Here is a 12,035-nt window from a genome sequence, read left to right as displayed (position 1 = left end):
GGATGCTTGAGGGATGTGTGAGGGCAGATGATTGCGTTGGTGTCAGTCTTTGAATTGATCAATTTTTTTGCTTGGAAATACAGAAGCAAATAGGTAAATGAATCTGAAAGTAAGGAAGATGAAAGAATGTGGGGAAAACAGAACTGATACTGTATATTCATAGGCAAGGTTTGACTTAAGATGATGAGAGTGCTTTTGCACTTCTTTTATATTTTATATGTCATATGTAGATTCTTTACAAAAATCTACAGAAAGTTCTCAAAGGCAATGAGTTTGCAATCCTCTAGGATGTGCCGTGTTTCATTGATTTATTTTCCTTATTTCTTTCACTCAATTTTTCTTTCCTTATGTGCCTTTTCTGAAAAATCAACTTGCCTTATCTCTTTCCCTGCTACTCACCTTCTCTTTTACCCTCCCACTGCTTCAGTCTGTTGATCAGCTACTTGATTAGGAGTATGCAGTATTTCTTCTGTTTCTACTGAAGAACTACATAAGGACTGGGAAGCAAGACTGGTGAATCAGTGAATGTCTGATGCTATAGAAGCTCATGACATGTAGGCTTAATGAAAGGTACAGGATTTAAGGCAGGAATAGGACCTACGCTGTTTACAGCCAACATTTTGTACCTTTCAGAAATGGAATTTTATTTTCTATGTTCCTATCTAATGCTTACAAACAACTTCATTTGCTGCATACTAAATATATCTTTCTATGCTGTAGATAGTTTCATATTTTCTGTGAATAGAATACTCATACAGCTAATGCAAAAGTTCTTCCTTATACTGAACCAGCAAGACACTTTAGCTATGTGAAATTGTTCCCTTTACCTTAATGGCCACAAATTTCTCTAATTCTTATTTCTTGATAATCATTAAAATGCCATTCTGTTAGAACATGAGCTGAGAAGTATGATGGGCATTAGGTCCTTGGATCCCACTAGAACTCTCCTCACCTTCAAAAAAGTACACAGATTTAACAGCATGACTTGCAAGGTGGCCTCTTAGTGAGGCAGATTTTTACTAACAAAAGATTATGTTAAAAATTGAATTGAAAGGTTAGTCTAAAAATTGAATAAATTTTTATGAAACTTCTCAAAATATTTTTCCTAGCTTAAATCCATGTTAAAACTTCCAGCATACTTAAAGGTTGCTAAGAAGGTTCTGTGACAACAGAAAAGCACACATGTGATGTAACAAGTAAAATTCATTACTGTTTTCTGTCTAAATTTAAAAAGAGACTATTAGGTGTACTTAATTCTTTATCTTTATACTACAGCTTTTCAGTATAATTGAGAAGTTTGGATAAAATAATTTTTGTGGCAATTGAAAGACCAGTGCTTCAGGCCAACAAAAATATCTGTACACTTCCTTTTATTTGTCTACTGGAGTAGTAAAACTCTTCAAGTGGTGTTCTGCCAATGGGGAGTGTGTCAGACATGGCATTTATCATTAAATCCTTGTGATACATGCTTTATATATTTCAAGAAATTCTGAGTTAAGATTTCACTATGCTTTCCTGCTTTATTTTACATAACTACTTAGAAGCAAGTGTGGTGAACTGACAGAAGATGAATTGGTTCCAGTATGCAAGAGACTCAAATAACAAACCCACATCTTAAAAAGAAAATGCTTTTTAAATGCTTTAGTACTTATAGGGAAAACATTCCTGAAAGATTGCAATCAGTTAAATGTTTTTCAGTGCTTACTTAAAATCAAGAGGCAAAACTTTTTTTCTCTTGAGAGTCTCACTGGTTTTCTAAAAGAGGGTCTGAAGCCATAAATTCTCTGAACTAGCCATGAAGTGATTTGCAAAATGCAGGATTGATCTCTGATACATGGCATTTGTAAAATGCTGTCTAGAAATAAAAAGAACACAAGGAGAATAGATTGACTATAGTCTGTAGTTACTTCCCAACAGGACTGTTGCTGTGAGCAAGCGAAATGTTGCCTGTCTAATTATATGTTGAGATGTCAAAATCAGTCATAATTTAGAGGAGCTGGAAAAGATGAGTGATGAAAACTTCCTTTTTTTCACTGAGGTGCTGTGCTGTGATAGCAATTGACTCAAGGTCTCATGTTATCTTCTCCTATTTGCTTTGCTCTCATTCCACTATCTTCCCATCAATAACTAGATTAACTAACCAAAGCTTTCTCTTGTACAAGATCTTGGGAAAAACATGGTTGACACAATTGTGTTGCACTTGTGTCTCACTGGCACTTTGGCACTAAGGTTACTTGTAAGAGTTTGCACCGAGACACACAAGTTTTGTATTCTGCTGCCCTCTGATCCTCCTCATTGTGGCTTCATGTTATCATCCAAGCAGGAGTGGATTTAAACAGCAGTACCAGCAGCTCCTGTCCCATCACAGCTACTTTCTTTCCCCCAAGAAGGATCACTGTTAACATCTTCAGTTTCTTCTGAAAGACTATCAAGAATATGCTTTTTGCATACTGTGGTGCTTCAAAGAACGTTATTGAATTGAAGCCTTGTGCCAAGAGTTTGAATTCAAAGAATGAGGGCTTTTTGCCTTTTTATTCCCTTAATGGAATATTTTAAAGTATTTTGTTTGTCTTAGGAGCTCAAAATCTGACTGGAAACCTGGAAATATGTTTATCTGTATAACATGACAACTCGTATATACAAAATCTTTACCACTCTAGACTTAAATATTTCATTAACATTTCGTTAACTTGTTAAAATGCACATTTTGCAGTTTGGAATTTCATATGGTCACTGAGGTATTTTGGCCATCTCCAGATCAAAATCTACTATATGCTGATTTGTTTGTTTGTTTTCCTCAATGTATGTTTCATGTTTAAGCTTGAAATAACTTTATTGTTGTTTTATAACCTTGTTTACTGTTTCATCCACTTGTATGTGTTGAAACATGGTGTTCCCTGCTGTTACAGAATGAATCCAGAGAGCATATTGTTGCCTTCAACATGTTAAATTACAGAGCATGCAAAAATCTTTGGAAATCTTGTGTAGAGCATCACACATTTTTTCAGGCAAAGAAGTCACTACCTCATGAAAAAAAGATATTATCACATTATTGGACTCTGGGTTCTAGAAATCCAGCAAAGTAAGTATTGTATGAAAGCATGTTTTGCTCTATGATGGGAATGGGAGGATTTGCTCAAGTTGGAGTGGCAGAGTTCAGTCCTGTCCATAGCTTTGTCCCAGTCTATATATGAACCATTTGAATAGTTACACAGTTGTGGTTTAACTTTCTGCAATGTGTTCTCCTTACAATAGCACTTTTCTTATAATTGCCTCAAAAGGTGTTTGAATATATGTTTTACTGCTATTTTTTCAACTTGCTGCTTCAGTCTGAAGTGTAAAAACACTGAAAAGGAAAAATGTCATGTAGCTAATGATCCGGTAAGAGAATTTGCAGAACAGATTTGTTTTGAAATGTTTAGCCATTAGTGTCATGTACACATTCTGTTTAATATGTTAGGGCAATTTCTGGAGTGCATCATACCAACCACTTATTACTGACATAAAGATGAAAACCCTTTTCCCATTCAGGTATTCAAGATACCCCTGTTGTGTCTCTTCTAATCCTTTATTTTCCTCATTGGATTCTAGTTACAGAGCTGGTAGTTTCCTGGTGTTATCTAAGATCTAGTTACCCAGAAGTAATTCTTTAAACCTGTAATTTTCCTATATGAAGCTGGGATTATTCCTCCCCATATGCAGTAACTGGGTCCTATTTTCATTAAATTTAAGTTGCCAGTTTATTGTCCAGTCACTTAGCATCATAATGTCCTTCTCCATTTCTTTGCAATTGGCCTTTATTTTGGCCATCCTGTGTGACTTTTGAAGTGGGAAATTTTACTCGAGTAGTTCTGCTCTTTTATCTTAGGGGCTTTTAGACTCTTTTGATAATTATCAATCACAGTGATTTCTTCCATTATGTTGATTTGTTCTGTTGTTAAATTTATCAGCAATTAACTACAAAGGTGTCATGTCCTGCTGTTGTCTCATCCATATCCCATCCCAATTCACCCACCCCACCCCCAAAAAACATTCTGTAATGAAACATTAAAAATATTTCATGTTAATAGTGAATGAAAAAGAAAGTCTTGTGTCATTATCTTCTCTAGATATGAGATTATGGGGGGTTCTTTGACCCTTTGATGATCTATAGACTCTCTAGAAACCTGCTTTTTCTCATGATTTTTGGAGAAGTATTTTACTGGTTTCTTTTTGTTCATGGGTAATGTGATTTTATGAGTTTTTGTATTCCCTTAAGAGTTTAACTTTACATTTAATTTGCCAGACTGATTCTCTCTCTTCTGTTTGGATAAGCTTCAACTTCTGAATTATGTCAACATACTTCAAATAGATTTTCAGACTTTGGTGGTTATCTGGCTTTTCACACTCCTATGTCTCTTTTGATACTGCAGAAATTGATACCAAGTGCACTGGTATTTCTTGGAAATGAAGCAGTTAACCCATGAGGGCTGTCCAACAGTAGGAAGTCGATAAAATGTTATGTTTCATGCTGGAGTGTAATTCCATGTTTTCACCTAGTACTAGGTCATAGCTAGATGATCTGGTTTCTAGATCATAGAAGACCAAGTAGTTGTATGAACAGTATTCTAATTTTCTAACTTTTGCAGATCCCTATTTTTAGAATTAACTCATTTATGGAGTGCTATGACCTTGTTTTTCCAGTTGAGGAGGTGGTTCTCTCAAAGTTTGCAGGATTGTCAGGTCCTAGAGTCCTTTATTTCTTTCAAATTTGCAAAGAGATTCAAAACCCTGATCATCCTGCAGATGTATATATAGACACAGGCATTGCACTGCCTTTGTAATGGTAGTAAAGAAAACAGTATGAGTTCCAAAGGGTGCCTGTTTAGTATCATTCCAATTTTTACCAAACATTTTATTTTTGACAAATCTGCTGTTACAATTTCTTAATGGTCTGTAGCATACGGGACAGTTCTCATTGTTGATCTGAGTTACTAAGAAAGAACTCTTTTCAGGAATTTCAGTACTCTGAGGCATTGTCTCTGCTGAATTGCTTACTTATACTTTTAAGAAATCTCCAGGGGGAGAATCAGTTATAGTGATACCTTCCATCAGCTTAATGATAACCTCTGTACTAATGCATTCTTTGGCCTTATTTATACCAGCATTAAATGTGAATTTTAGGATCTACATGAGGAAGAAGAAACTCAGCAATCATTGCTATGAGAGACTGCTAAAGTCCATAAGAAGCAACAGTAATTTTGAAAGACTTTGAGTAGTTCCTATGAACTTGGTCATTGTCACTCAGCAAATTATTTTCTCAAAAGAGTCAAGAAAAAATATGACAAAGTCACTTCTGAAGTTATATTTCACATATTGAAAATTTTCACTTTCCTACTTGTTTATGATTGCAGACAGTTGTAAGAGTTTCCATGCTCCTTTTCAAGGATGCCTCTGAACTCATGTGGAAGCTACACAACCAAAAAAGAGATTCTGCATTCTCCCTTGGGAAAGAGAACAAATTTTTGCATTGTATAAATCAAACACAAACATGCAAATCAGCCCACAAAACCAAGTGTGCAGACAAAGACTCCACTGACCACATCAGGCAATCCTGGAGGTTTTAAGATCGACTCGTGGTCAATAATTCTTTTCATGGTGCTGCCATCAGCTTTGAAGGGTGCTACATTAAGGTTTTACCCTCTTAAGTATCACAGGTTTTCCTATGGAATTTGTGGCTTTCATGTACTATGTTCTTCTACACTTATGCAAGGCAGATAGCCTAGCATTTATTGCATCAGTTCAAATAGTTGCAGTACTTGAGTACAATTTCTTATTTGCACATACCTGTGCCCTTCTTGATTCTCTTAGCTTAGGTACTAGTGGCATTCCATTTAAATTAGGCTGCTGAGTTGTATAAATCACCTGTAAACCTTGTTCTAGGAGCAGACTGAATCACATCTCCCAGATCCTGAGAGGTAAATTCTGGACTGAAGGCTGAATAACCTCTCCTAGGTGCATTCTCATTCTGTGTTGAAAAGCTAAAAATGTATCTGTATTTTTCACCAAGGATAGCCTCAGTAATAGACGGGAGAAAGGAAGCATCAATTCAAGATTGTACAGGCCATTCCAGAAAGGCTTTGGCAGCTTCCCAGAATGTTTGCCGAGAAATATGCTGATATTTGGCATCTGAAGGGCAGCTACTTGAAGTTCAGGAGATTATTTATCTTCTGTGCCTTAACTGAAACATCTACAGAACATACAGTATGAGTGCTTTTGTGGTTAGGATTAGGGATTTAAGATTAGAGTTAGGGTTTAGGGTTCTGGCTTCCATCACATGAGTTACGTTGCACTTCAAGTTGTTTGTATTGGAAAATGCACGAACATCCACTTGTAAAAAAGAAAAGCTGATTAATGTGGAGTTCTTCACAATGCATTTTTCATAATGCGTCCTCTTTTTCCAGTCTTTCCCTCTGCTCCAACTGTGTAAGTCTTCTCTGAAAAACTCTCTTTCTGAAGAAGATCAGAGTAGTTGGTGCCTTATCATTGTATTCAAAAGTCTTAACAAAAATAAAATGAGTAGTATAGGCAAAATCCTCTCCTGAGCTGATGGACTTTGTTTGCTAGGCATGAAAACATACATCGGTAGCTGATTTTGATATGTAGGTGCTTCATACTAAGTTTTACCTCTGTTTTCTTTACTGGGAGAAGCTTTTAAAGTACATTTAGAAGATGAAGGAATTGATTTCCTTTAAAATGGGGAACAAGATATATGAAATACTTCAGTATATATGAAAAAAAGTTATGGGTTGCTTTTTCTTTTACTTACATAAGCAAAAAGTAGTACAATGCAAAGCATGCTTAAGGTTTGATTTTAGCATAATAGCCACAGCTTAAGTAAGGCTTTTTTTTTTTTTTTTTTTTTTTTTTAATGCTATGTAAAATTTTCAGCTCTATAGTAAGGTCCTTAACATAGTCTGCTATCCTACCTGCCCATTATGTACAGCTCAGGGCTTAATGACCCAAAGGTGTTTTTCTCCATAACTAATAAATTGTTTCTTCCATGAGAAAACCTAGGCCTGTAAACTCAAGGATGAGCCGTTTATCTCTCAGCTTGACTTGTGGAATGCTGTAAAAAATGATGCATGAAAGTTAGTTTATCTCCATTTCAGCCTACTTAAAGATTTTCTTTATGCTGTGTTATTTCACTAGTAAGATACTTTTATTGCTTTCCTAGCTGTGTTTCTGGTCCTGATGCAGCCCTTTTCTCGTCAGATTCTTGTCATAAGAAGCAGTCCAGACCTGGAGGTCCTATTTTCATGTCAGATTTTTCTTTAATGATTTATCTCTATAAGGAGTACCTCACTCAAAAGTGGCTTCCTTCTGGAAATAGAGTGTTGTCTGGTGTAGCTCTTAATTGATGAGGTAGCAGATAGATGGGTAAAGTTGTCCTGTGTGCAGTGAAGCTCTTGGTGAATTGTTACTCCTTTATGAGTATTAACAGGGAAGCTCCAGAACATTTTACCTGTATTTGAACTGTGTTTTGTCAGGCACTCAGTTCAGTGCCAGTAGGACATACTGAATTTCCTGTTTTCCTCTCTGTCGTCTTAAACACAATTGAGTTAAAAATAATTCTCAGAAAAAGTTATTTTTACCCAGGCTTGTGATTAGCAATGTAGCAGGGATTAACAATCACTTTTATTGTCACAAGTGAGGGACAGCAAATGTCTCTGTGAGAATGTAAATGCATAAGTAAGGAGGGGTAAGCACAGGGGATGCTTTAAATTATGAAGTTGACTTTCATAATCATACCTTATTTCATTTAAGCTTTCTATGCAAAATAACTCACATATAGTTGTTTTATTGCTTTTCAGGTCTGTAAACAACCAGTACTGCAGAAAAGTGATAGGTGGGATGGTTTGGAACCCATCTATGAGACGATCCTTATCGGTTGAGCACCTAGAGACCAAAAGCCTTCCTTCTCGATCACCTCCTGTTACCCCCAACTGGTAAATCCATTTTCAGCCTTTTCCACACCTTCTAGCCTCCTACCGTTTCTAATTGTATGTACTCTAGCAGGATAATTATGTAGTGTGTACATATATATTTAAACATTGTTATTCTGAGAATATGTATGACAACAGAAGGGTGGATGTCACTTACCTCAACTTTAGCAAGGCTTTCTTGTTGTCTGCCAAAATGTTATACTCGAGTTAAGACATTGTGTTTCTGGATGGGTGGACAACAGGGTAGTTTTAAAAAAAACATTGAAATGGTTGGATGACTGGACTAAGAGGAGAGGTGTTAATGGGTCACACTCTACCTGGACAACAACAAAAAGTAGATGACTACAGAGGTCTCTCTTGGGACCTGCCCTGCTTAACATCTTTGTGACGTGGAGGAGGCAATGGTGTGCTTGATCATAAAGTTTGCAGATGGCACCAAACTGGAGGGATGAATCAATAAGCCTGGGGGCAGGGCTGCTCTCCAAAGGGATCTCAATAATCTGGAGAAATGAGCCAATAGGAAATGTGTGAAATTCAACAAACACAAAGTCCTGGGAAGTAAGAACCCAGTGCAACAGTATTGCCTGCAGTTCAGCTTTCTGGAAAACCACCAGATAATCTTTACAGCCAGAAGTGATACATGAGCCATCTGGTGTGCCCTTACAGCAAAGAAGTCCACTTCAACCTGGCAGAATTAACAAAATCGTAGATGGAAGGTCAGTGGAAGTGAGAGCCTGCTTTTGCTCAGCATTCTCTAGATTTTATTAGAATGCTGCAGCCCTTTTTGTCTGCAAATACAAGACAAACTGGAGCAAGCTCAGCAAAGACCACGAGCTCTAAGGTATTGAGGAGGCTGGAGCACCTACCCTGTAAGGTGAGGCTGACATAGTGGCACTTGTTCAGCCTGGAGAAGCAAGGGTTTCCTAGATGCCTAGTAACAGCCTGGAATTACTTAGGAGGAGGCCATCTACAGGATGAGGCTAGGTTCTTCAGTATTGCATGGTGGGAGGACGAGGCAACAAGTATATGTTGAAACGAGAGGTTCTGTCAGGCTATAATGGAAAAACTGCTTCACCATTTGGACAGTCATTGCCTGGGGAAACTGTGTGGTCTCCATCCTTCAGATTTTTTGAGACATGAGTGGGTAAAGCCTTAAGCAGCCTACTCTGGCCTTAGTTGACCCTGCTTTGAGCAGAAGGTTGGACTAGATAACCCCCATTAGTCCTTTCCAACCAGAATTATCCTATGATTGAAACTTTAAAAAGTTGCATTTCACAGGGGTGAAAAGACCAAATCAGTTCAGTGTACTGAAGCTAGCAGTGTGTGATTACCTACTACACCATACAAAATGCTTAAAAATTGATTATTTAAAGTGAGACTTATGGTCCTGTTATGAAGATTCAAGTCATAACTGCAATAGGATAGAAATTTTTCTTCAATAAGGTTTTGTGAAATATTCTAATCTTCCTGCATGTGTTTGTGTTCTGTATTTTTAAGGCGGAGTCCTAGACTACGTCACGAAATCCGCAAACCACGACACTCATCTGTAGACAACCTTACAAACGAGATTAGTTATATTACTGAAACAGAGGATGTTTTTTACACATATAAGGGCTCTCCAACATCGAAGGACAGTGATTCAGAATTCTCTCAGAATCGTAGTCCACAGAGGAGGTAAGGACTTCTGCAAACAATCCACTGCCTATTTTGATTTTTTTAAAAGCACTGAATAAAAACCAAAGTGTTGTAGTGTGAAGCAGTCACAGTCAGTTGTAATATTACAATGAGTTCAAGCAGTTTTGTGTTTGCATAAGCTTTATTTTGACCAATTGCTACACTGCAAATGCCATGACATAAAATGGCAAGTCAAAAGCAAACCAACTCTTCATCTCTAAAAAATACTCAGTGGTTGAGCTATTAGTAAAATTAGAGGAACTATTAAAGCATGCCACTTCAAATCTGTATTATCCTGTTCCCTAGCAGCTTTTGCAACCCTTTTCTACCTGTCAAAAACTCTTTTTTGTGGGGAGAAAGAATTAGTGAACTCCTTTAATAGTTAACTCACGTTCCACATCATCAGCTCAGCCTTGTCAAAGGCTGGAAGAGGTATTGCATTTGAGTATACGCAAGAACATCATAATACTAGTGGTCATCCATCTTTTTCTTCTTCAGAGGAACTGTCGATGGCTTGTCTAAACACAGTGTCTGCTTTTTGCCTGTATTCCTTTGTTCTCTGCAGTGCTTTAACCGCTGCTGGGTTTTCTTCCAGGACGTGAAGCACCTGTCTTTGTGCACTCTGATTGTTTGTTTGCTTGTGTATTACATCATATATGGGGCTACTAATTTCTTAATGGGTAGCTTCAGATTATCACAACATCAACTTCAGAAATAATGTACAAAGTCATTAATTTTTCAGTCTCAAAACAAAAAGAGCTACTTGGAGCTGGGGAGAATACAGTGTATTAAAATGCAGGTTCCTTTGTAGCATTACAAAAGAAACATGGTTTCTAGTGATGCCTAGTAACTTTAAGGCAAGGTGTATTTTGAGAAGCAATGTCTTATTGGAAGCTGATAGGACTCACCTGCCTCTGTGACAGTGTGCAGCTACTAAATGTAGCTTTAAATTCTGGATTTAAACTGTTTTCTTTAAATTCTATAATAATATTGTTACTACATTACAGCAGAGAGTTTTCAATAAAATAAATGAAAAATTGACATGTTGTATGCATATTTGGAGTTTGTCACTCTTTTGAGTGTATTAAGTATTTTAAGTTTGTCACTTCATTTTTCTATTTTTCTGAATGTAAGACAGCTGAACCTTAATACTATTTATTAGTACCAATGGCAGTAGTAGCCATGATAATAAATAAAAGTGAGGCCTCTAGATGTGAATAGTCATGGATAGGAAACCACATCTGTGCTATGTTTTAAAGTTAGCAGGTAATACACTTTTAGAAGTATTTTCTGAGTAAGAATACTGAGAGGCAGACATAAGAAGAGATGATGAGAGTAGAAGCTGCCATGCTGTGTTTTGTGGCTGGTGAATTGCGTCCTGCCAGCTAGTACATTGTTAGATTGTTTTTATTTTCCTTTTTCTTTTCTTCCCCTGTAGTTTTTTCTCTTTCCTTCCTCTTTCAGTTATCTAAAACCTACTGAGAATGGAGTGGGAAAGCCAGCCTTTATGCCTTTCTTCAGACAGTGAAAAAAGGATGTTCTAAATTTGAAAATAGCACATTCATTTATTTTCTGAGCCCTAAATGACTGTGCTGAATCTGAGTAATATCACTCACTGTGGAGATTTTTACTGTTACTAGCTCATATAAACCATGGCTTTTCTTCTTACATCTTATCCCAAATGAGTTATCGTTTTTTTGGGTATAATAATATTTGATACTGTGCAGGTAAATGAAAAAATGCTTGCATAAATCTGATTAATTAAATTCAAGTTGAGTGTTTTGGAAGAAGAATGAAATAAATGATCCTTTGTTGTGTACTGACTGTTAGACTTTTGTGAAGTAAAACAGTCATTAATAATTTCCTTTATAACAATTGAGGTAAAATACAAAGTAGCCATACAAATCAAAAAAAAGCTTTTCTTTACACAGAAATTTGTTAGTCCACATTCCATTTTTTTTCCTTTTGCAATCTTACAATAGTTATGACTTGCTTCACTTCCCTTGTTGAAAGATGTAAAGTAAAATTAAGTATGTATGTATAGTAAAATCTTTCTTTATTGATAGAGAGGGAATCTTACGCTCTCAGCTAAATCTGTTTTGTAAGGAAAAAAGTTCACTTTTCATATCATCAGAATTAAATATAGATGCTTGCCCTGGGCTTTTGCCACATGTTGGCAATATTTAAGCATTAACTATAAAACATCTTTTAGTGTACTGATAGATTTTGTAAAGCCAACTTACCCATTTTTGCCATGGTGGTCTTCAGTAGATTTGAATTGACATAATAGAAACACGTTATGGAAAACACCCCAGATTTCTAATTTCAGTATTTCTTTTTCATTAGAGGAGAGCCAAGAGTAGCTTCTCATGTTAC

General features: G+C 36.5%; 1 protein-coding gene across 4 annotated transcripts in view; it reads left to right on the top strand.

The window, feature by feature from the left end:
* The window catches only part of PTPN3 (protein tyrosine phosphatase non-receptor type 3), a 165,033-nt gene that overhangs the window by 108,778 nt on the left and 44,220 nt on the right, over positions 1 to 12,035 (top strand). For all 4 annotated transcript variants that reach the window (XM_010393914.4, XM_010393913.4, XM_039568986.1 and 1 more), the window contains 3 exons: positions 2,910 to 3,082; positions 7,854 to 7,988; positions 9,483 to 9,659. In XM_010393914.4, coding sequence (XP_010392216.2) covers positions 2,910 to 3,082; positions 7,854 to 7,988; positions 9,483 to 9,659 — 485 coding nt within the window. The remainder of the gene's footprint in view (positions 1 to 2,909; positions 3,083 to 7,853; positions 7,989 to 9,482; positions 9,660 to 12,035) is intronic.

Source organism: Corvus cornix, chromosome 2 (genome assembly GCF_000738735.6).
Source record: "Corvus cornix cornix isolate S_Up_H32 chromosome 2, ASM73873v5, whole genome shotgun sequence".
In the NCBI taxonomy this organism is placed as follows: Eukaryota; Metazoa; Chordata; class Aves; order Passeriformes; family Corvidae; genus Corvus; species Corvus cornix.
This window is presented reverse-complemented; position numbering and strand designations above follow the sequence as displayed.